Here is a 25955-nt window from a genome sequence, read left to right as displayed (position 1 = left end):
GTAAAGCATCAGTTTCTCACCAAGGCTGGCCTGATGGTTGGGGTTCACATACAGGTCTTTGCTCCATTCTACCATGCACTTTAAAATAGAGACCAAACATTCAAGGCCTTTCTTCCTCAGGCTCAGTTCCTGTATGCAAAAAATGGAGAGAGAACTACATTGTAAACAGGTCCAGACCTTTGGGAATCAGGAATATCAAAACACAACAAAGAAGCCACACTCAATTCTGACATCACATCAAATCGTGGTTTGTGCCAACTTTAGATCGCAAGCTATAGTTTGCTTTCATTTGCCATCTACCCAGCACTCTAGTTTCAAAGTGCTGGGGCCTCCAGAGGCAAAGGAACCACCACAATCATGGTTTGCTGATTCAGACATCACACTGAATCACATTTAGCACAGCCCATGATATGCAACCACACCTCAAGCCATGATGTCCAATTAGCAATTGGCCAACAAGCCAGAACCATCATTTGTCCATTCAGACCTCAAACTAAAGCTTAGTTAAGTTTACATGCATACAATCAGAGTTTAGGGACTGCAACAGATTACAGTGCCCTCCTCCCAACCCCTTCCCTGCGTGAATCTTTGCAACCACCAATGCCTTACATCTCTACCCAAGTCTAGTACCATGTTCAACTGTCCCCAACCTGACCTGAACACACTCCAGCTTACTTCAGAGTAAAAAGCATAGAATTGTGCTTTAAGTCTTACCTGCAAAGGTGTCATGCCTAACTCATGTCCACTCCGTCCCTGGGCAATTTTAGACAAGTCATTTACTAGCCTTTCAAAAATATTAGCAGCATTCAAATCACAGTCATAGTTAACGTATATGTCCACTACACACTGGGCATCTAAAACAAAAGTTTATATCATGAGAATTCAGTCGTCTAGGAAAAGTAAATGAAGACAAGAGAACATCGCAACTAGGTGGGTTTCCATTTAGATAATCAGAAAATTTTTTCGGACAGGAGCAGGAAAAGGGTATGTTTGCATTATGGTATGAGATTACTTCTCAACTTTAAAAAGAGCCCTGCGCTTAAGTGTTCAAAAAGCAGGAAGTGTCCGCTGGGCACCCAAACCCTCAGAGACCCCCCTTTCCTCCCCCTCTATATCCCAAGCACCTCCACTTTTTGCTGTCAGTCAGGCTGCTTCAGTCTTTGGATATGTGAAGCCTGGGTACAAACCCTTGCACAACCACTTAGGACACTGAGTGATCTTGGACTAGTTACTATCAGGCAAAAAATAGAGGAGGATCAATGATGCTCAGTACAGAAAAAGCCCCTTCCTTAGCTGCTTTTCATTTCCTCATGCTGATTTTCTGCAGGCCCTTCTGTCAACTCCACAGAGCTTCTGTATGTCTTATGCCCACCTGTTCTCCCCTGGCCTCACCACCCTCACAGTGCAGGATTGGCTGTGGTGTATAATGGTCCTTGCAGCAGTGTTTGGGAAATACTTCAGGCACGCACACTAGGGTCAGTTTCAAGGATTCTGAAAAAAGCATCTAGACTAGATGGTTGATTTGTTTTTTGCCTACGTGCACGTAAATATTTATATTATCTTTTCCATATGCCTATACATATATTACTTCCCATATTTCTTTTTCATGTATATTCTCAGCAAGCACAAAAGAAAATTTATCAATGCTGTAATCAAATTACCTGCAGATATTCTAGTCAAGGTCTGAATTACCATCCATTTGTGCTCAAAGGAACTCGAAGAGGTTTCTAAAATGTTCAGAAAGATCTCTTTGAAAAACACCTGTTGAAGGAAACAGAAAATACAGCTGCAGTGTCTGTACTACAAGTACACGATTCCAAGTACATCATGATCACGTTCCAAGTACATGTCTTTATGACAAAAAATAATTCACCACTTGAAAAGATATATACATATATTTTCAAATACTATACACCTGCTTGATAGATACCGCACACGTTGAGACAGTACTGTATCAAGCAATTGTACTTAACAGAAAGAGAATATCAAGCACCTGAAGTAAAAAAGAAAACAAGCCCCTCTTACCTCAATCTGCATTTTTAAATGGGTCTTAAAGTTTGAGAGAAGGGTGAGGAAGATGGCAAGAGAGAGCTCAAACACATCAGGAACAGAAGATACTCCATTTTTAGATAATGCTACACAGAGATATTGCTTGATAGCATTTATGAACATTTCATGTGTCCTGAAGACTGGACCAGCATTTTGCAAAACCGAAAGCAGCAGCTGGAGGGACACTATCTTAGAGCGCAGCTCATGGGATCTGGAAATATTAAACAGAAGAATTGAGTCACAACAATCTCTCTCTTTTTGAAAGCTCTTTGTGGGGCATGTTGTAGAGCAGGTCTGTTTCAGAGTTAGGCTTTCTGAGATGGCGAAGTCTCAAAGCATTTGACCATCTCTCAGCATTTAAGAATGGATAGTTTCTAGGCCACTTCAGCACTTCAGCAAGGGAGCTAAGCTTTAGTCCATGGGTAGAGAACATGTGGCCCTGAAGACGTTGGCGGACTGCAACTCCCATCTGCCCTACCCAGCATAGCCAATGGTGAGGGATGATGGAGGTTACAGTCCACTAGCATCTGGAGAACTACATGTTCCCCACTCTTGCTTTAGCCTTTCATATGTAATGTACCCTCAAGAACAGCATTAAACTGAAGGCCTAAAAACCTATGCCCTTACAAAAGCTAAGGCTCTGTTTGAACCTTCATTCATTTTGCAGGCCAAGAAATACAGCAACTTCTGTTGGCTAAGATAAGCTCACAGCCCCATGCCTTTCTATCATGCCTACTACTTACATTTCTCTCTCTGTCTCACACACACAAAGTCCAGTTTCACAGCGGCATACAAATCAAATAACTAAGCCACTGACACACTCAGTCTCCCTCTTCTGTGCACAGTGGAAATGAACACACACACACACACACACACACACACACACCCCTTTGAGTCTCTGGAGCCACAGCATGCGGCTGCTCCCCTTGGTATTTTTCAGAATATACTGTACACACTTTGATGGTATTGGCCCAGCCCTAGTGGTTCACTTTAGAAAAGCATGACTTACAAGCAGGGCTTTCTGAACTAACAATGCATGAGTATGTGAAGACCAAACAGAAAGCAGCTATTTAATCTTGCTCTTCCCTGTTTATATTAGCATTTCAGATGGAGTACAAAGCAGCAATTTTAATCTTTTCTTACTTGGGATCTGGAGGCCCATCACCAAGTGGTTTCATCGAAAGCTTGCACAATGACCTAAACACAAGAAAGGCATCCTTCTGAAGGATATGGGAGAATTTGGTAGCTGCCTGAGGTCCAGGTACATCTGTTTCCTATACAGCAAAGTCACAAAAATGTTAGTTAGAATGGCTGAAGTTTACAAATGTTTTTAAGTAGGATTTAGCTACAAACTCATGCCTACAAATAGCATTTTTGCTTAAGTTTAATGAACGTTTTCTGTAACGATGCTTACATCCCAGTGAGATGAGCTTTAAAGGACAGAATGCCTCATTTGGATGCAACACTAAACCTTATTTTAGCATTGTCAGAATATGCTCGTGCAAGCCTTGGGCTCACACACTCCCCCACTTCCTCCAGTGTGGCCACAAGGAGGAGCTTGGAACTTTTCCTTCCATTTTAGATTAACCGCAGCTTGTTGTGACATCCAAACCCGGACAAACTCATTAGTGTTAACTATGGTTTGTTGAAACAAGCCAGCTTCAAACCCTAGTTTATGAAGCTGGCTTTTTTTCAACTAACCATAGTTAAAATTAACCACAGTTCAGGGATCAGATGACATGCTAAGCTGCGGTTTATCTGAAGCAGAAGCAAAAGTTTCCGATTTGCCCAAGGCTCACACAGGCTCATTCTTGTAATGAGCAACCAAACCATGGTTTTGCATTATGTCCTAACACAGGCATTGTTGAGTTTGTAGCCAAAAATCACAACACTGTTTGCATTGTCAGAGAATGCAAGAGTTCTACTAATCTGATTACAGCAGGCTAAATGAGTTACTGCCAAAGAAACTGTAAGCAGGAAACAATTTTTAAAGCATTTATCATTGTGTTAGGGAAGGACTGTAACTCAGCAGTAGAGAACATGCACTGCATACAGAAAGTCCCAGGTTCAATCCTTGGAATCTCTAGTTAAGACTGAAAAGCTATTACATATCAGTGCAGTTACTACTGAGCTAGAAAGACTACTGGACTGACTTGGTATAAGGCAGTTTCCTAGGGCCTTGCGCATAACGACTGTCAACCAAAGTTTTTGTTCACGAATAAATAAGAGCAACATTTAGAATCTGAAGCATTCAGCTCTTTAAACACAGAAGCATGCATGAAGACTGAAAAATTTCTGATAAAATTTATTCTGCCAAACAAGTTGCATACCCATTTTAGTTAATTGTCTGGCTTTTTAACCAATTAAAAATAAATATTCCAGTGTGCAAATCAGCCTTTCCCAATCTGGGACTCTCCAGATGTTTTGACTCCAACTCCCATCAGCCCTAGCCAGCACAGTCTATGGATAGAGATGGTAGGTACTGTAGTCCAAAACATCTGCTAGGGCTTTGGTTCAGGAAGGATGATCTAAGTAGATAGGATCTTTCCAATTTATTTAATTCTGATAATTTTTTGTTACTGAGACAAACAGATGTATTATTGTTTGGAAATCATCTTAACATACTGCCTCAGTCAAGGACTGCCCACAGACATCCTTAGATTTCCATCAGTTCTCAAACCCTTTCATAGGGCCAACTAGACGCATTCACTCCGATCAAACTCATGTTGCACTTGTTTTATTGTCGTTCGGATTATTTTTGTTACTATGTTTTGTAGGTTATTATGTTTTGTTCCAGCTGCCCTGGAAAAGTGTTTTTTTTTTTTAAGGATAGAATGCAAATGTCTTAAACAAATAAATAATGTGTTTACACATGACTAGCCATGCTAGGATGAACAGACATATTCAAATGTGTATCAAAAGCTGTATCCACACTCAAGTGTGCATTTCTATGCACAGCTGGATGAGCATCCAATTTATACCCACAACCATGAATCTAGGAAGTTATTTACGCATGGAAGCTTTTGTCCAAAAGTTCCCTTTTCCTGCTAATGAGGACAGTCAATTTTAGCAGCTCCTTTCTAGGAATTTGCTAATTATTATAGGAATGGGCACCTAGTGAATGGGGCAAGGATGGATAAAGAAGACAGTTGCATCTGATGCAACTGGAAGCACAAAAATGTCTTGTCTTGATGCAAACATCTCAATGTAAGTCTTTTTAAATTTCATGCTAAATCTAAACACTTGTCCCAAAGCCATCTTTCTATGGGACATTACAGTATCTATTACAGTAGTAGATATACCCCATCTTAAGCATTTACACTGATGAAGTGCATGTGTCTTGATTAGGTAGAAATGTATTTTGAATCCAGGTTTGTTCTTTCAAATATTTTGGTTTGTCTTTCATCCCCGCCCACCCAATTCCTCCCAAAAGGTTTATGCTCAATTCACTGTGCACTTAAGACTCCTACCAGATTATCCGTAGAGGAGACAGACTGTCTATCATCTGGAATTCCATTTGCTTGCATGTTTTCATTACTACCACCAGGAGAAGCAAGAACTCCAGTTCCCAATTCAGACAGAATCCTACCCGATTCAGGCAAAGCTTGCTTTTTTATTTCTTCTTCTAAAGATGCTGAAGAAAACATATCTGTAATATTTCTTTTCCTATATACATTGTTCTCAGTATATAATCTCATTCAGAGAGGTCATCAGAAAACACTGATAAAATTAAGAACTGCTAAAGTATTAGATGGTGTTTGCCCTATTTTATGACAGATAAGGGAAGTTATGAGGCCAATACAGAACCCTATCTGTGGAAAGGCACTAGCTCTGCTCCTACAAGAAACTCTAATGTACTCTTATCAAGAGCTGTAGACCTGAAGGAAAAGTTTAAGAATGAGGACGTTCCTGTCAGAAGGCAAGAACGAAGACAGAGACTTCCCCAAAGAATTGTTTTACCTCTAACAGCTGAAGTGACCACATCCTCCAAGATTCCTTTAACAATTTCTGTGCCTCCATCAGTTTCTTCTTCTGATAAAATATATATCAAAAAGTCATTTGAAAAAATGCAATTTAGCCTTCTCTTTTAAAATATGTTATCAAAAATTAGCAGGACACTATTCCAGAAATCAGTTTTGTCTTATGTTTTCAGCAGTATTTTTTTAAATATATGCAGCAGAAAGCCCTGGTTAGGAAAAGCTGATCAGAGATATTCAGACCCAAGTCACACAGGCGTGAGAAACACAGCCTCCATGTGGCAAACAGATTCCAAAGGAACTGTAGCAACTACTGAGACCTGCAGCAATGACCCATAGGACGGGGCTCTCAATGGATGGCAACAGCAGCTCTCGGAACTAGAAGCTGCTCCAGTCTCCTGGAAGCTTCTCATCATGTGAAGACTCTTACTATGGCACCCTTATAAACCACCTCTAAAATTAAATATGCCTTGTGTGCGGGTACAGTAGTTTGAAGAATGCAGATAACTACCTCACTATATAAGTGTGTGGTATTTGGAGCTATACTCTTGAGAGTCAATTAGATCTCTTGAGAGTCAATTATAAGGAGCGCCTCCAGCAACACCAGACAGGCCGCTTAACAAGATCAGCCTCGGATGGCCTTCTCTCTGTCCCATCAGCCAGGACAGCTAGACTGGTGGGGACGAGGGAGAGGGCATTTTCTGTGGCGGCCCCCACTCTGTGGAACTCCCTCCCTAGGGAACTCCACCATGCCCGCTCTTTAATGAGCTTCCGCCGTGCATTAAAAACGTGGTTGTTCAGGCAGGCATTTGGGGTGGGTTAGGGTATTTTAGAAAATGTTTTTATTGTAGAATTTTATTGTTTTAAACTGTTTTATTATATGCTTGTAGATCGCCCAGAGTGGCTGGGCGACCAGCCAGATGGGCGATTAATAAATTTAATAAATAAATATAAATAAATAAATAAATAAAAATCCTGCTCCATTTTCAGCTTTTGAGGATGGCTAAGCATTGGCAGCTGACTGAGCTGTGATGAAGCCACCGGAAAAACCACAGTTATGATCAAGTGTAGAATAATAAAAGCCAGTGTGGTATAGCAGTTCGAATGTTGGAGTGGGACTCAGGAGACCTGGGTTCGAGTCCCCAGTCGGCCATGAAGCTCACTGGGTGGCATCAGGCCAGTCACTGACTCTCACCCTAACATACCTCACAGGGTTGATGTAAGGATGAAATGGAGAGGAGGAGGACCATGTAAACCACCTTGGGTTCCTTGCAAGAGGAATTAATTAAGGTGGTTCATTTGTGGCAGAAGCAGATTGCTTCTAAGGCTCAGGACAAGGGGAAAATCCACAGAATTATATGAGGGTGCTGATTAGGCTGTTGAAATGAGAACCACTATGCTGGTATCCTTGCTCTTCACAGAATACTATTTATTTATGTTACAGCAACCACAAGAGAGGCTGCTTGAAAATAAAACGTAGTTCCTTCTGTACAGCTGAAAACACAGGGGTGGTTTTAGACACTGCCATGTTGGTACGTGCTCTGCGTGACACTGAGGCATTGCCATCTCAATGCCCAGATTTTAAGCACGTCTCAAACACCAGCGTCAGAAGACATTCTAAAAGGTGTTTGCGCCAGTGCAGTAAGGCTAGAAGGGCTACTAGAAATGCTGCAACCAAAATAGAATTTCCACTCCCCAGTGGTAGTTCACTGGTAATTAGCACTGGAAGACTCTGCAGCAGCCAGCATTTGACACAGGCTAGAGACAATCTGGGATTCAAAGTACATACTTTGGTCATCCTAGAGAGAAACAGCAGTTTTGGTGCAGTCAATTGTTCTTACGTTGGGCCAATCTATCAATCATTTACTAAAATGTTTGCCAAATAGATGGTGACTTTAAAAAAAGTTATATTTGAAGCAAGATACAGCACAAGGCTTTCTAGTAGTCCTTCTGCTATTTAGCCTTTTAAAAAAGAAAAAGAAACATTGGCAATCAGAATCCACTCAAGTTGACAATGGGCTAGATCCAAAGTTGACCCTTGAGAACAGAAGGGCTCCGTCAGTTAGCAGAAGGAACTTGGATCTAGTGGAGCCTCCTCACTGGAAGAAGGGGGCAGGGCACTGATTTTCACTCATTCCTCCTTTCCCCTGCACTCCCCAGCATCACTCATACACTTCCTGGAGGGTCTCCCATCCCTCTAGAGCAGACTTTTTGGGGGCAAAGGAGGCTGCAAGTGGGGAGTGGGGGGGATATCGGCAAAAAATCACCTCCCACTTCTGCCTGTGGAATCATCCAGTTTGCGGAGTTCTGCTCTGCACAATTCTGGATCCAAGCCAATAATCAGGTTATTAAGCTCGGAGGTGAGGAACTGGCTATTGGCAGATGACAAATTGCTTATTATGCTTGACCCAACTGGAGCAGTGAGATAAATAATGATCAAATGGAAGACGATGAGTTATCTTTCTACACCTCTACAGAGAGAGATGAGGGATTAATATTAATAAGATATTTGCTTTTAGACTAATAAATCAAAGTTACTTAGTAGACCAAGACACCAGAGAGTGAATTAGTTTCCAACAAATGGGGTCTCACTTAGGGACATTTCCTGGATGCAATAGGTTGCACTAACTGTTTCCAGGACGTATCCTAGAACAAACATCTGATGACGATACAAGTTAAATAGGCAGATCTCACAGGGCTGTTAAGAGGATAAAATGGAGAGAAGAAGGCCCATGTAAGCCGCCTTGGGTTCCTTGCAAGAGGAAAAAAGGCAGGATATAAATTTAACAATAAATATATTATGGAGAAGCAAAGAACAGTATTTTCTTTATTCTCCAGAAGAAAGGGGGTATCTGAACCCTTTCTGCACTATGGAATTATATTAATTTTTTATTCCATTTTTATTTTTTGCATTTAATTTATAATAAAAAGGTTAAAACATCTAGTATGAAAAAACTTAGTTCCTTTAGGGTGCAGTCCTATGCATGTTTAGACAGAAAAAAGTCTAACAACTCCCACTCAATTGGACTCACGCAGGTTTTACCACAAAATTCTAGTTTCTGTAGATGAAACGGTAACACAGGATTTCTGGCCAACCATTTGCTTTATTTCTTGGTGAGTTGCTTAATCTTTAAGCTTTTTAATGTATCTGTGTATCTATGGCATTTTTCCCCTTCCCACCACTGCCTCTAGAGAGACTATTTAGCTTATATCAGAGTTCCAACAATAATTCTGAGAACCTAGCAACTGTTTGTTTGAACCATGATTTTTCAGTCACCTTTTCCTTAGCTTTCTCAAACTCCCGGTCAGCTATCTCTTACATGTATACATTTTAATGTTGCCAAATACTGTTGGTTTAACATCTGACACCAAACAAACTAGGATGCAGGAGAGAATGTTAGAATCTACAGAGAAATTACACTGCTTTGAACTACAAAGCTTTAAGAAATAGCTAGCTTACTGATAGATAGTAAGTGCTTGTTGAAAGCTTTCGTAAAACAACAACACCGCAGCTAGAGCTTAACGGCAATCTGACTTGTTTTGGGCAAACAGGCAAAACCACAACAGAAGAAAAAGTAACCACATTGTGATTTTAAAAGGAACATAATCAAAGCTCTCAATTATATAAAAGTCTACCAAGACGACATGTAAATCAGCATTGTCCTTCTAGATAAGTAATTTCACTTTGGCTGCATTCAGACGATTGTCCAAGGCTCCATAAACTAAGGTTTATGCATGCTCCCCCCTCACCCCTTCCCTGTCACATACTAGCTTCAGCATGAAGATTCTGGCTTGTATTAAGCGAGAGTTCCCCAGTATATCTGAACCAGGGAACTCTGGCTTAATGATAGTTAACAAAACCACGAAGATACCCCAGGATCTGACATAGCCAGAGTTCTCTGGTTCAGCTGTAATGGGGATCTTTAGCTTAATACAAAGCAAGGATCTTTGCGTTGAAGCAAGTGTGCAAAGAGGGAGGGGACAGACGAGGAAGGAGCATGCAGCCATTGTGCTCATCCACGGTTTATAAACCTTGGGTAACTGTACTAACTGTCTTTAAGTCAGCACAAATACTGGAAGTTTATTTACCAAATACCGAAGGAGTCAAATTGTCCACTGGTTTCTGGTCTCCATTTTCTTTTCTTTCAGGCTCACCATTAGTCAAGTCTATTTTTACAGGAGTCGATGGTCTACTTTCTTGTTGGCTGTATTTTAGTTGGCCAATCTTGGGAGAGCCTGACACAGTATGAATCATGGGAGACTGAGATTTTTGTTGATTTGATTTTTCTAGTTCTTTTGCCTCTTGTATCTAAAAAGAAAGATGGAAAAGTTTCTCCAACATACATCATAGTATATTATAAAACAATATTTAATTACAAAAGGCAGGGCCAAATACCGCAGCAGGCTTCCAAAACTCTCTGCCTTCCTTTATCATCAGCATAATACAGAGCCCTTCAGTTTTAACTAAACAGTTTAAAAAACAGTTTTTATTTCTGTAAAATAGTAAGCAATATTTTCCAAAATGAATTTGGAGTTTCACCTTATAAAAATTCATCTTAAGGATGCAAGATACTCACTACATTTTAAGGAAAACAGAGGTGGATTATCATTATACAATTTTTGTCTGAACGTTTAAAATGGGAAGGACAGTTGTCTTTGCTTGCAAGTGATATACACAGGCTAGGGATGTACAGGTTGTTAAATCTGTTACGTCTGTGTTTTGCAGATTGCCAGGAGTCTTTTGTTCTGTCATCTGCTCATTGACAGAATTGGGGGGAGGGATGCACGACAATTTTGTTCCACTTGCACTAATGCGCATTAGCACGAACACTCTCAAAAAGTTAAAAATTGGTCTGCAAGTCCATGGAATCATCATGGCTTGGAAAAAGCTGGTCAACTGCAGAATCAGCAGGTCAGATTCATAGAAATCTGAACTCATTGGAATCCATTACGGATTTTGTCAACATCCCTAACATAGACAGACTCTCAAATATGGAGAGGAATCACACCATGTCAGACCATGGCACAATACAAAGGAAGAAGCCCAGCCTGCACTTTATGCATGAGAGAGCAGGAGGAAACATACGAGTTCACAACATTAAATCATCATCTGGAGGATTGGAACGTAACATCTAAATTGAGTCAGAGTCCCTTTTCTTCTTCCTGATTTGCTATAACCACAGTTTGCTATAACATCTGAATCAGGCAAAGTATGGTTAGTGTGAACCAGGAATTGACTCCAAACCACGGACATGAAACCATGGCTTGAAGTGTGCTTTGCATGATTCATGGTTCACATCAATCAAACTCTCCTCTATTCAGATATCACCAAGAAAAAGAGAAGGCACTCTGCAAACAAGAGTGAAACAGGGAGCTGGAGGGCGTTTATAAGCCTGTGACATACCCCCTATCCTCTAAACCACAGTTTGGAGGAACTGAACATGACATATGAATTGAGTACTTCTCTGTCTTTACATTATACACAAGGATAAATCTGAGAATGATGGCCCAGAGAAGCAGCAGTAATATATGCATTTTCTAGACTACATAAGAAAGACAGATTGATAAACATTTACTACATACAGCTTGGTTTTCCATCCGAGTGAAAATGACATTCAGCATCTGAGTGAGGGTAGCCTTGGCAGTTGTCTGATTAATGAGATTTTTACTGGCTAAATAGATGTTGTAACAAGTTCTAACGGTCTGAAGAATTGTTCCCTCATGAATTTCTATATATGGGGATGTGACAGCAGTGAGAAGAGCCTGTGGGGGAAAACACACAAGCCACCACAACAACATCTCAGTAAACAGGAAGAAAACTTACTTTTAAAAAGCTATTATAGAAGGAGTACTAGCAATTTATAGCACTATTAAAGAAAAGAACCCAGGATTACAGAAATTATACATTAAATTCACAAAGCTTTTGGTAACAAATATATCCCCCACTTCTTATTTCTAGAAGAGTCAGGGAGATGGGGGCACCAGGGAAAATAGCAAATCCTTGCTAGAAGTAGCACAGGTTCCTCGCAGACAACTATTTTAGGCCAGTTTTTCTTCGAAAAGGCCAGACTCCACTTCAAAGCTAATGGTGCTTGCAAGCAAAAGGGACAACATTCATATTTACCCTTCACAGGCTTTGTTTCTTCAAGCTCCTGTTTGATGGGTTTTAAGACACAAATCAGGCTCATGTGGCCCTGTTTCCATATTTGTAGTACAAAAAGGAATTCCATTGGTTTGTTCTTATGTCTGAGAACTCCTGCTCGGCACTCCAAAATGTAGGGGAAAGCAGGCTTTAAGATTTATTATTTATATTTTGTTTGTTTGTTTGTTTATTACTTTCTATACAGCCCCATAGCCAAAGCTTTTTGGGTGGTTTACATAAATTATTAATTATATATTCAGTCCACTCAATAACAAAAAAAGATGGCACATATTACTCTACACACTTACCTGGGAGTAACAGTGAAATCCAATACGTATCTACTCAGAAGATTTACCCACTGGGTTCAATAGGCCTTTCTTTTAGGTAAATGTGTACAGGATTGCTGTTTGTTTCCTTGAACTCAAGGCGACTTATTTATGAATAGACATGCATGTTTCTTTGCTTAACATTTTTTGCAGAATCTAGAAGTTTGCTCACTAGCTCCAGGAAAATAAAAAATGTCCAGAGCAAAAAGTAACAGTCATGTGTATCTTGTTCATGAGGGCTGTTTTTAAAAGCTAAAAGCACGCTCAGGAAAATGTGAGTGCAGGAATGGGGGGGGGGGGGTTGCTTCTTTCCCATTCCAGCCATTTTTCTTCTCTCTCCTTCTCCACCCACAAGCTATTTTTGTCCTCACAGGAAAACTATGTGTGACTGCATGTCACATCAAATTTGGGCCTCTGTTTTAAGTCCTAAAAGTGACATTTTACAGAAGTATAGCATCCTGGTAACTTAAACGACAGGAGAGAGCGTTTTGAAATTGATTGATCTTTTACTTTAACAACTTTTATTGTTCATAATGTTTTTTTGAGAAACCTACAAAGAGCAAGGCAAATAAGAACATTTTTAAAAACTGAAATGGTATAGCCTGCAGGCAAATGTAATAAAGATTTACTTCCTAACATAACTTAAAAGTGGACTTTAAATAGTAGTGGTGATGATGCAGCAGGAAGTATAATCTAACCCCTGTGCACTGTCTGCTAAGCAATGAGAAATTAGATCCCAAATGAGAAAATAAGGTACTGAATCTTCAGAAAACAAATTGAACAAAGAACACAACACGTGTGTATGTGTGTCTGTGTGTGTGTCTGTGTGTGTGTGGTGGGCGGATAGAGGGTGCATGGCAGAGAAGCATTTAAAATTCATATGCAGAGCTCTATGGCCTAGCAAGAATCTGCTACTTAAATAAAGCATGTGTTTATATTTCCCAAGAGGTAGCTCATAGAATTTTCATAGTACAATACATTAAGGAATAAATTGTACAACCTTCCTAAATTAGATTTAAGGATTCTCTTACTGGAAAACAGAGAGAAGAGCTTTCTCCATTGAGAAAGCAAAGACTAAGAAAAAGTCCTATTAACAAATAGGCTTTATAAAACATAAAGCAATAAAATACCTTTATTATTTGTAATTGTACTCCTTCATCAGTTTGAGGACCCTGAAAACAATTACAGATTGTTTCAACTATGCGGTCAATCAGGCGCTTTCCAGGAGCTCCGCTGTCTGGAGCATTGCCAGTGATATGTCCATATGCAATGAGTTTCTAGGCAAAAGGATAAACTGTATTAGAATCATTTTCAAGCCCTTAACCCTTAAGTCACTGAGAATATTTAAAATGCCATAACAGCTTCATTAATGGGGGGGGGGGGCGAGGGAGAGAAACTCTTTAAAATGGGTTGACACTGATTGGGGGAGGGACTGAGAAAACTCAAATAACAATCTGACCCTGTATCTAAAATCTCCTGTAGACATGTGACTCAAAAGCTCCATTAGAAGTACTTATTCTAGAGCACTGCATGTGGGAAAGGGTGAAGTGCTTACAAAGCTGAAGTATATACAAACCTTAATGTAAAACCAATAAATGAAGAGACATTTTCAAGGAATTGGGGGGCAGGGAAAGGGAAGCAAGTCACTTTTTCATACCCTCAGCAGTCTAATATCATATACACGTATGAACACAAAAATCTAAAAGATGTAGAGCAAACATTAAAAAAACAGCCAAAGTTGAGAAAGGCTTAATTTAAATAGGATACCTGTAAGCAGTCCAACGAGGTGCTGACAATTCGTGGGGACTTCGACTGGCAGGCCAACTCAAATGGGAGGAAATATTTATCTGCTTCAATGAAGTTTGCTTTTGGTGTGGTTTCATTGCCTTGGCTAGCCAGAAAAATTGAAAGACAATCACTTGAAGTTATGAGCTGATATCATTTTCACAAAAATTTCTCATCCAGCAGGTTGTGTAAAATAACAGCCATTTCTACATTAAGATTTTTAAAACATGGAAAGTGACAAAAGTCCTGTCTTTCCTCAGAATGCTAAATGTATGTAACTAGCTCCAAGCCAGTTGCACCCTATGGTTTTGCTCTTTTAGCAATAACCCTGTACAACCTGGAAGGCTGCTATCTTTCATACCTGCATGGGAATAAGTTTGTCAGCAGGCATGTGAAGTATTGAAGCCTAGGGCCACAATCCCCAAAGTCCATTCTTGTCAAAAATCAGCACACACATGCAGAGGCTCTCTCTGTGGTCTCTCATAACAGCAATTCACTGCCAGTCTCACTTGCGCAAGATGACAAACAGTTTAACCCCACCCCAAGAACAAAAACCCCCAGGGTTTCTCAGCTGATGAAAGACTATGGAGAAAGTCATTCTTATATCCATGGTCTTCAAGATTGCAGGCTGAAGAATGAAAAAGCAGTTGAGTAACATGAATGTCTCTGTCAAAAAGAAATGTAAAGTCTCCTTTTGTGCCAAATTTTATCAATTATATCAATGTGGAAATATTTCCATGTGAGCCAGCTTGTGGTGGTTTCTTCCCATGCAACTTAAAAGATTATAAATTGAGGGCACAATCCTATGCATGTTTACACTAGCTGGGGAATGCTGAGAGATGTAGGACTTTTTCCTGTCTAAACATGCATAGGGTTGCACCCTTAAGTATTTTAAAGTATTAACTCCATGATTAAGTTTCAGGAGAGAAAATGTTAAATGGATCCTGATATAAGACCAGTCACCATCCTAAGAACTATTTCCCACAGTACGTTTACACAACACTGTAATACTCCAATATCAAAAATTCTTTTAAAATATAAGGGAAGAGTTTAAAAGCCTCACCTACAAAATAGAGTAAAAAAATTATTTTGCAGAAAAATGGAAATTAATGTGATAAAAAATCATGTCAAGCTACCTCCAAAACAAGGTATTTCCCCACTTGGGTATAGACACTTGAATCAACATTACATCCTCAGATGAATTTTAGACTTGGTGATGGGTGTTAGGACAAACAGAAAACCCTCACTGTAACAGAAATCCAATGTGGAAAATGACCAATAGAGACTTGAAAAACTAACAGACTAATAGAAAAAATTATCAGTGGACTCTTCCTAAAATATCATTAAGCTGTGTTTGTACCAGGCATAGCATCTCATCAAGGAAAGAGATGCAGAAAACACCACAGCAGAACTAATTTTAAAAGCTGATAATATTAAAGAGACAGCCAAACACCAATGGGTTACAGTTGTATTTAATTAACCATGTTGATTGTTATCTGTTAAACTCATGTATTATGGTTGATATGCAAAAGGGCTATAAAGAGAGGAAGGTGTTTCTAAATAATGGTCAAGTTGTAAGTCCTGACAGAAAAATCCAGTTGAAAAGAAAGGAAGTGGTAAAACAACATCTTCCAGGAGTGTGGAAGTCGTTCCTTGTAACTGACATACAGTGGCAGTTTTACTAAGACCACTCATAGCCACAAGAATTGCTTAAACTTGTACATATTCTCTCTAATCCCCCTTTTTTCCTAGAAACACAGTTACAACTAACTGCACTGAGGGAAGCTTCAGATACTCTTACAACATCCAAAACTGATTTTTTTTTTATACATGCTGCTCAGCATCTGCCTAGAGACAAGCTTGAAAATCATGGATCCAGAAGAAAACACACCACTGGTAGAGGGCCAACAGTCATGTATCTGTGATGCTTAATCTGTAAGCCTGTTACCTGAAGTGATCTCTTCTTCATCATCCCTGAGTGCAGGACATGGAATAATGGGCTCAAATTACAGGAAGCCAGATTCCAGCTGAACATCAGGAAAACCTCCTGACTGTTAGAGCAATATGACAATGGAACCAATTACCTAGGGAGGTAGTGGGCTCTCCCATGCTGGAGGCATTCAAGATGAAGCTGGACAGCCATCTGTCAGGGATGCTTTGACTTGGATTCCTGCATTGAGCAGGGGGTTGGACTCGATGGCCTTATAGGCCCCTTCTAACCCTACTATTCTATGATTCTGTGATTAAACACATGGTCAGTGTGCCTTTCCATGAAAGGTGCCATTTGCACTTTTAGTTATTTACAGAATTTATGTATCACTCTATATCTAACAAGATTCCCCAGTGGTGGTCAACAAAAGAAAACAGAATTGAAATACAGAATAAAAATATTTAAAATCAGATTATGCCAATAAAGAAGCTGTACATACACCTGCATGCCAGGTGTTTTGATCTTAGAATCACAGAATCATAGAATCTTAGGTGCATGGTCACCATGTTATAGCAGTTACTCACCTTTGCTTTTCTAGTTCTGCTTTTATTTCATCTGGGGAGAAAACACACACAACAGATGGTTTATGTTGAAGCTTTATACTACACATAAATACCAATACTTGACAAAAGCTAGTAACTTTATGCATAGATGTAAATGGCACTAACAAAGGAATATGCGTTACCTCCTACCTCAGAGAACAAAGTTATTGGCAAAGGATCCTGTATAGACTAATTTTGCTAGATATCTTTTTAATAACTCTTCCACAATTAAGAATAAAACGATAACAGATCACTAATCATACTGGGCAGATATTTGAATTTACTTCTCTCAATAATGTTGCCTAGAAAGCATAGCCATTAATATCTTACTATACATTTAATTTAGCAGCATTCTAACTTATGATGTCCATGGCCATACAAGATCTCCAATTACTTGTAACTCTTCTTGAACTTTTAAAGGAGAAACAGCACTCCCTGGGCACTGTGTCAATCCTCCCATACAGAATAGATCAAGAGCTTCCCCAAAAGTATACAGCTCCCAACTAAAGAAGTTGGTCATCACTTCTTGGGTACACCCTAGAAAATAGGTGCTTCTGCTTTTAAAATCCATCCTTACTGTAAGTTTTTAGCAATGTAATAAAGACTCATGAGAGAGAAGTGCAACAGTGGAGAACTACATAGCCTTAGCAAAGCATGTATTATTTCAGTTACTTACATAGTAAAGTACTTACTATTCACTATCATATCCACCCACATTGCCTCTACACTCCTCATGGCAAAACTAGTGACAACTACTGCAACAATAAAGGTAAAAGGTAAAGGTGTCCCCAACCAGTCGTGTCCGACTCTAGGGTGTGGTGCTCATCTCCATTTCTAAGCCGAAGAGCCAGCGCTGTCCGAAGACGCTTCCGTGGTCATGTGGCTGGCATGACTGAACACCAAGGTGCACAGAACGCTGTTACCTTTCCCGCTGAAGCGGTACCTATTTGTCTACTTGCAATTTCTTGCTTTCAAACTGCTAGGTTGGCAGAAGCTGGGACTGAAGACGGGAGCTCACTCCATCACGCAGCACTTGGGTCTCGAACTGCTGTCCTGCTGACCTTCCGGTCTGCAGTTCAGCGTCTTAACCGCTATGTTTCACATTCTCCTGTCATGACTACGTATAGAACTCTACTGGGAGTGAATATGCTGTAATTTTTAAAAGACCACGAATGCCATTTAAACATAGTAGTAGTTGTCCTCATTCTCAAAGGTTTTATTTTTATTTTGGTGAAGTGTAATACCTATTTAAAGAGCTAACCTACTATTCTCAGACAATCAGGTCAACTCATCATGTAGCTTCCATGCTAAGCTTCTTAGCTGAAGAAGCAGGAAAGCAGTGGGATTCAGAAGCCATTTAAGCCAGCCAAGTTCATTTGCAGTCTTTAGGACTACGGGCACAATCCTATGCATGATTACACAGAGAAAAGGCCTACAATTCTAGGCATGGCTAGCTGGGGCATGCTGGGAGTTGTAGGCCTTTTCTCTGTCTAAACATGCATAGGATTGTGCCCTAAGTGGCTTAACTGCTGGACTACAACTAAACTGAAGGTCATACACAACACTCTAGCAGAGTCTATTCTTGAGGTTCCTTGGTAATCCTCTATGTATTCAGTGTTGCTTCAGTAATCAGCACTTTATTTTCTCTTCCAAGATAGCAACCGATGACCATTATAAGCTTGCTGGCTTTTTAAGCTGGTCAAGAATGCTTTTGCTGTTTCCTATATATTGTAAACAGATTATAGAAACTTTGTTTCTGAACCTTCAAAGCTTAGAAAGATTTCTTGCTCTGTTGTGATTCACTACCAATGTCTGCTGAATATATTTATTTATTATTTATTATTAAATTTATTAATCGCCCATCTGGCTGGTCACCCAGCCACTCTGGGCGATGTACAACATACAATAAAAACAGTTTAAAACAATACAATTCTACAATAAAAACATTTTCTAAAATACCCTAACCCACCCCAAATGCCTGCCTGAACAATGTTTTTAATGCACGACGGAAGCTCATTAAAGAGGGGGCATGACGGAGTTCCCTAGGGAGGGAGTTCCACAGAGTGGGGCCACCACAGAAAAGGCCCTCTCCCTCATCCCCACCAGTCTAGCTGTCCTCAGATATGCAAATAACATTCTTCTGTGGGCTAGAAACAAAAATACAACTTATCAACTACTGAAATCTTGAAATTATTTGTAGTTTATTTACAAAGAATTATCTTAAACAAGTGCTGGTCCAAGCTCCATCACTGACTGGCCGCTACTTGGAGAGGACCAGTAACAAACATTGCCTCTGTTGCTGTTCTTCCATTTCTAAAATGATAATGCTAACTGCCAACTTCCAGAAGTGTATTCTGGGTGTTTATTTGTAGCTAATGATGATGTGGCATTAAACTTTCACATTTGGCCCATGCCAACACCTGCAAAGTCCATTTAAAAAAAACCCGAACAGGCTATTTTGCAAAAGATAACACGGTTACGGTTAAGTCAGGGCTGAAACCAGGAAACCCGATACTGCCAGATTAGAGGAAACCATCTCTGCAAGAACAGGGAAGGCATTGCACAAGACTCCCCATGCTATTGCTGGCTTATTCCATGCTTCAACTGTCTGTTGTACGTACACACACTCCAAATGGATTTTATATTTTTAAAAGTTGGGGAGTCAGCCATTTGTGTCTGTTTGTCCTAGCAGTCCTAGATGTAACCTGAAACCTACTTGACACCAAGTAGAGCCTCATCCATTTAAGTCTGTGCCTCCTTCACTTTGACTCAAGGCTCTGACCATGCAGACTTCATGACTTCAAAATGAAGTAAGCCTTTTTCTCCCTCCTCTCTCTCCATGCCCTGTTTTTTGTAACATCTTGCCTGATTAAGAGACCTTGAGATCACAAAAGCTTGCCCACAATTTTCTGCATGCTTCGTTGGTATTGTCCGACTGTGGATTTCAGAATGTTTGCTATGGAGCAGCACAACTTACTTTGTTTAAAATATTAGTACACAGTGCCTTTGCCTGCTGGTCTCTACCCTCACAATAAACTTGTTTTTAGAGGGGTAACCCTGTTTGTCACATTAGTCTCTTGCAGCCAAAACAACGAAGAGTTTTGTGGCATCTTAAACACTAACACATTTATTATACCATAAGCATCCGTGGACTGCAGTCCATCAGATGCATGGAGTGTTATCCTACGTTGTAGGTTTATATACACAAATATTGGAGTAGGGAGTGCAGATCATGTGAGGTCAAAGGAAAATGAAATGTAGAAAGCACAGAAAGTGTCAGTTACTTTAAGCTAAACAGTGACCATTCACAAAGCTGGCCTTGGTAAGTGTGATTAAACCTGTTGTCCCAATTCAAGCCACAGATTATATAATTTATCAAGAGGTACAGTTTTAATTCCCTTGTTTCACATTAAAGTCTACCTTCCAAGTTTGTTTCTTCAGGAACAACCACCTTAGGTTCAGTGGCTGAGTGTTCTAAAGACTGAAATGTTCCCCCATTGGTTTTTGAATATTGCCATTTCTGATTTGAGATCTGTGTCCATTACTATTTTGAATAAAGACTGGCCAGTTTGTCCTATGTAAAACACAGAAGTGTATTGCTGACAGATGATACCATATGTCACATTAAAGATGATCAGGTGAATGAGCTTGTGAATTATACCACAATCCCTACTGTTCAGGAATAACAGGTCAGTGCTAGGGCCAAATCACATATTTTGCTGGAACTCTGGGATTGATCTCCAAGATCTAACTGTAATGCAGCTGTGGGGGGACTGCCAATTTGTTTGCAACAGTAGAGTTTTTTAATTATTTCTCTCCATGCCCCTTTCCTAAACAAAATACACACACCCCAAGCTGCTCATTGCACCATAAGAAAATTATATGAAGAAAGGGAAAGCAAGACAACTTGAGAAGAATTTTTCTATAGCCTGCTTTCTATTCTGCTCAGTTCCCCCTTCTCACTGTGCCAGTAGAAGTTCTAAATCAAATGTTTCATCAGCAGAAACAACTACTTTGAAGCCAACAACATAGCTGTTCAGGAGACTGCTGGATACCAATTCTAGATGGTATCATTCTATTTCATGGGGTTTAAAAGCATTTGATACATTCCAGTTTTAGTTTGTGAGGAAAGTGTTGGAGGGAAAGGGAAATCAGTAGGATGGATTTGTGGAAAACTGGTAATTTAATATTCTAGGGAAGTGTTCTTCACTGGAGGGCCCGAAGGCCACTGATGGCTCCCAATCACCTCAAGTGTGGCTTGGCTCTCCACCCCTCACATTCATTCATTCATTCATTCTCTCTCTCTCTCTCTCTCTCAACTGCTCACTCTCAGCAGAGGTGCTCTAGCTTTGATTGTTGTTTGCTTTAGTGGTGGGACAGCTGCTGTGATTTGGGCTACCAAAGGAGGCTTAGGGGATGGTGAGACAGGAGACCTAATATTTGTCAGCTGTAAGGTGGCAAGAGCAGAGAATGCAAGAGCAATCAGCCAATTAGCTGTGGTGGGTTATTTTTAGGTTATAAAATTAAGTCAGGTGAAAAATGTGGACAAGTTAAGCAAGATTCTGCTTTGTACATTTTAAAGGTATTTTTAGATACTAAGGATCCAATATCTACACACATCAGTTTTTAAAGGAGAAATGATCCCCGAGACACAAAATCCCGCTTAAGTATTGGTAATATTACAGAAATGTAGTTTTGGATCAAAACTAAGTTCTTGAACAATGGCTTAAGCTTCAAGAAGGGTAAAAAGGAGGAACCTGGGAACTACAGACCAGTCAGTCTGACATCAATCCCTGGGAAAATTCTGGAGCAGATGATAAAGCAATCCATTTGTAAGCACCTTGAAAACAATGCCATGATTACTCGAAGCCAACACGGATTTGTCAAAAACAAGTCCTGCCAGACGAATCTGATCTCAGTTTTTGATCAAGTAACCTCCCTTGTAGACCGTGGGAATGCTGTAGACATCATATACCTCGACTTCAGCAAAGCTTTCGACAAAGTGCCCCATGATATCCTGATGAGCAAACTAGCTCAAAGTGGGCTAGATGAAACAACGATCCGGTGGATCCACAGTTGGCTACAGAATCGGACTCAAAGAGTGCTTATCAACGGGCCCTTCTCAAACTGGGGAGAGGTAACGAGTGGGGTACCACAGGGCTCAGTCCTGGGCCCAGTGCTCTTCAACATTTTTATTAATGACTTGGAGGAGGAGGTGCTGGGAATGCTGATCAAATTTGCAGATGACACAAAATTGGGTGGGATAGCTAATACTTTGGAAGACAGAAACAAAATTCAAAGTGATCTTGATAGACTGGAGCGCTGGGCAGAAAACAACAGAATGACATTTAATAGGGATAAATGCCAAGTTCTGCACCTAGGAAAAAGAAACCAATGAGCCAACAATGTGATGTGGCTGCAAAAAAGGCAAATGCTATTTTGGGCTGCATTAATAGAAGCATAGCTTCCAAATCCCAGGAAGTACTAGTTCCCCTCTACTCAGCACGGGTTAGGCCTCATCTGGAGTACTGTGTCCAGTTCTGGGCACCACACTTTAAGAAGGATGCAGACAAACTGGAGAGGGTTCAGAGGAGGGCAACAAAGATGATCAGGGGACTGGAAACAAAGTCCTATGAGGAGAGACTGAAAGAACTGGGCAAGTTTAACCTTGAGAAGAGAAGACTGAGGGGAGATATGATAGCACTCTTCAAGTACTTGAAAGGTTGCCACAGAGAAGAAGGCCAGGATCTCTTCTTGATCATCCCAGAGTGCAGGACATGGAATAATGGGCTCAAGTTGAAGGAAGACAGATTCCGGCTGAACATCAGGAAAAACATCCTAACTGTTAGAGCAATACGACAATGGAACCAATTCCCTAGGGAGGTGGTGGGCTGTCCCACACTGGAGGCGTTCAAGGCGAGGCTGGACAGCCATCTGTCGGGGATGCTCTGACTTGGATTCCTGCATTGGGCAGGGGGTTGGACTCGATGGCCTTGTAGGCCCCTTCCAACCCAACTATTCTATGATTCTAAGATAGCATGCAGCTTCAAGTGTACAGTGTTGCTGATGTGGGAAAATCTCATCACAGGTGTCTTACTGCACAATCCTATGCATGTCTACTCCAAAGTCCCACTGAATTCAGTGGGACTCCCATGTAAGTGGGCATAGGATTGCAGCCTTAATGACTGGTGAGATTTATTTACCGAAAATTACACACTCTTGCCTTGCTCACTGTGTCAGACAGCCACTAGCAATCAGCATTCCTCAGTGTAACCAGAAGGGATCATTACCATATAAACTTGTTATGCTCCATTTACAGAATAGGCCAGTAATTAGAGTCTCATTAAAAAGAGATTTTAATTATACAACACTACTGATCATCACCATATAGAAAAGTTCCTAGTTTCTGCCTCTTGGTCACACTGTAGTGTGGCCGGTAAATGGAAGTCAGGAAGAGGCAATGCAACATAAATTGCTCAATTCTCAACAATTTGCATTAAGTTCAAGGGGACACCATACATTGGCTAATCCACTAGAGAATTAATTTTATGCCAAGTGTGTAATTCAATAATCCTGCAAATAATGCCTGTCAAAGTGACCCATCTCCATCTACTCTACTGTTGCACAAAAATCTGGACTCCAATCCCATAACCATGTGTAATCTGTCCGACATATTTTTATTTTTTACATGTGGCATGAAATCAGCACAAGAGCTTAGGCAGTTGACAAATGGTAGAAGCTGATCATATAGAAGCTGTCTTCAGTTGCTCTCACATTTTTACTTCCTGCACTGTATAGAATTTAAGCTTCTTGTCACCATTTTAGAAAGTTCTATGAAACTGCCCCAACTATTACCTTCTTTCTCATAATACCTAGTCTGCCAATATTCCGTTTGTTACATCGTCACTGAGGTAATTCCATGCCTTATTTCATTCTGCTCTTACTCATAGCAAGACCTTTCTCGGCTTACATACATGACCCCAGGTCAGGCCTTACTTCTGCCCATCTTAGACAAAAGTCTACTATCATGCCAATAAAGAGTTTTGGAAATTAGTTTATAAATAATATTGTCCTGGCTGATATATATCATCCTACACATTACCTCAGTGATCACCAGCTGTGTACAGCAGGGGTGCTACAATAACCAGCAGAAGTATATTGTACTCAGGTAAACACATTTCTACCATTATCAGTAAATATCCCCATCCCTTTTTCTTCTTCTCCCTATGATACTCAAAGACATTTCTGATATAGCATGGTACCATAAATTTCCCCTACACACAATCATATTACAGAATAGTATACTTAACATTTATATATCAGTTGAAATGCGGTACAAATACAAACATTTATAGATACAGTGCTTATGATATTTTTATACAATATTTGTTTTTACTTAAACATTGGGCAGAATCCAACAGGGCACTTACGGCCCCGCCGATTCCCTTCTGCCCTGCCAATTCCCTTCTGCATAGGGATGTAGAGAATTCCGCCACAGATCTCGGTGAGGCCGAATGCCAGTGCATTTGGCCCCCCAAACTCCGTGGCAGAATGGCCTGCCACCCCCCCGCCCCCCGCAGATCCCTCCCGGGATGAGACTTACCTAGGGCGGACGTTCCGGATGGCAGCGGCTCCAGCGGCGGCTTCGGCGGAGGCGGCTGGTCTTCCGACCGGCCGCCACCGCCATTTGCAGTCTTCCCCCCCCCCCCCATTCATGATAGGCTACGTAAAGACTTACGTAGCCTATCACGTCTGGGTTTAAAAAAAAAAAAAAAGCGTACGCAAATGGCGGCTATGGCCACCGCCATTTGCGTTCCCTATTTTTGGTTGTCTTAGTCTACATAAATATTTACGTAGACTAAGACGGCGAAACTAAGGGGGAACGCAAATAGCGTCCACTACGCTATTTGCGTTCCCCCTTAGTTTCGCCGTCTTAGTCTACGTAAATATTTACATAGACTAAGACAACCAAAAATAGGGAATGCAAATGGCGGCGGCCATAGCTGCCGCCATTTGCATACGCGGGGTTTTTTTTAAAACTCAGATGTGATAGGCTACGTAAGTCTTTACGTAGCCTATCACGGCTGAATACAGGGATGCAAATGGCGGCGGCTACGGCCGCCACCATTTGCGTCCCTGCTAGCCAGCGGCCAGATGTCCGGCTGCTGGCGGAGCCGGCTGGCGGCTCTGCGGAATCCCCACGGAGCGGAGCCAGCCAGTGAGGATTCTGGGGGGAGGCGCAGAGCGCCTCCCCCCCACAGCAGAACCCAGCAGAGCCAGGTAAGGGGGGTTTTGTACATCCCTACTTCTGCAAGCACTAGGTCCCACCAATTCTGTTGAGGAAGCAGGATCCACTGCTCATGCAAGGGAGATTTAGCACTTCCTAGAGGAAGCCCCGAAATGAACGGGAACTCCGCCAGCCTGCCTCCTTACAGAAACAAGCGTTTTCCGCTCATTTCAGGTTGCCTCGGAAGAGCTAAATTGACATTGTGCAAGTGGTGGGGGCCACTTGCACAACGAAATTGGCACAGCGTAAGAGAACTGGTGGGGTCTAAGCACCCATTGCATCCTCCCCTTTGTATTTTGTAAGCTGTTTTGAGTCATGAAAAAGTAGTATAAAAATATTTCATATTAACAAAATGATAAACATTCCATCATATGGTAATGTAAGAATGGTTAAGGCTGCAATCCTACACATGCTTGCCTCAAAGTCTGTTTCACTGAACTCAATAGGACTTACTTCTGAGCAGATGTCCATAGGATTGCATTACTGTAATTGGAATTGTTTTTAATGTTGTGCTTTTAATACTGCATTTTAAATGTGATTTTAATATTTATATGTGAACCACTTAGAGGTTTTATTATATTTAGCAGCATATAAATATTACAAATATATATATATATATATGTATATGTATATATATATGAATGAAGTACCTTATCACTGATGGAGGTCAGCACGCAAATACATTGCAATATATTTCATTTTTGCATTGTTCGGTTTAATTAGACTATTAATTGCCATTTTACAAATGAGGAACTTGAACTCAGACAGTGACATGCCAAAGACCTATACCATGTTTCTTTATGGCTCAGCCAGCACATTAACACAATCACATGCACAGCTACTAAGAAGTAAGTCCC

The 25955-nt window shown here is 40.7% G+C and overlaps 1 protein-coding gene across 4 annotated transcripts in view; it reads right to left on the bottom strand.

The window, feature by feature from the left end:
- Positions 1–25955, bottom strand: part of ARFGEF2 (ARF guanine nucleotide exchange factor 2) — a 56177-nt gene that overhangs the window by 28058 nt on the left and 2164 nt on the right. For 3 of the 4 annotated variants that reach the window (XM_084854078.1, XM_084854080.1, XM_084854081.1), the window contains exons 2-13: positions 16794–16824; positions 14262–14385; positions 13625–13771; positions 11610–11789; positions 10116–10335; positions 6010–6081; positions 5520–5683; positions 3193–3323; positions 2026–2260; positions 1662–1761; positions 715–854; positions 21–129 (exon numbers count right to left, since the gene is read on the bottom strand). In XM_084854078.1, coding sequence (XP_084710204.1) covers positions 21–129; positions 715–854; positions 1662–1761; positions 2026–2260; positions 3193–3323; positions 5520–5683; positions 6010–6081; positions 10116–10335; positions 11610–11789; positions 13625–13771; positions 14262–14385; positions 16794–16824 — 1653 coding nt within the window. The remainder of the gene's footprint in view (positions 1–20; positions 130–714; positions 855–1661; positions 1762–2025; positions 2261–3192; positions 3324–5519; positions 5684–6009; positions 6082–10115; positions 10336–11609; positions 11790–13624; positions 13772–14261; positions 14386–16793; positions 16825–25955) is intronic. The other variant, XM_084854079.1, reaches the window with a different exon arrangement.

This window comes from Heloderma suspectum, chromosome 4, assembly GCF_057233095.1.
Source record: "Heloderma suspectum isolate Gila_16-S chromosome 4, 16-S_ref, whole genome shotgun sequence".
NCBI classification, from domain to species: domain Eukaryota; kingdom Metazoa; phylum Chordata; class Lepidosauria; order Squamata; family Helodermatidae; genus Heloderma; species Heloderma suspectum.
This window is presented reverse-complemented; position numbering and strand designations above follow the sequence as displayed.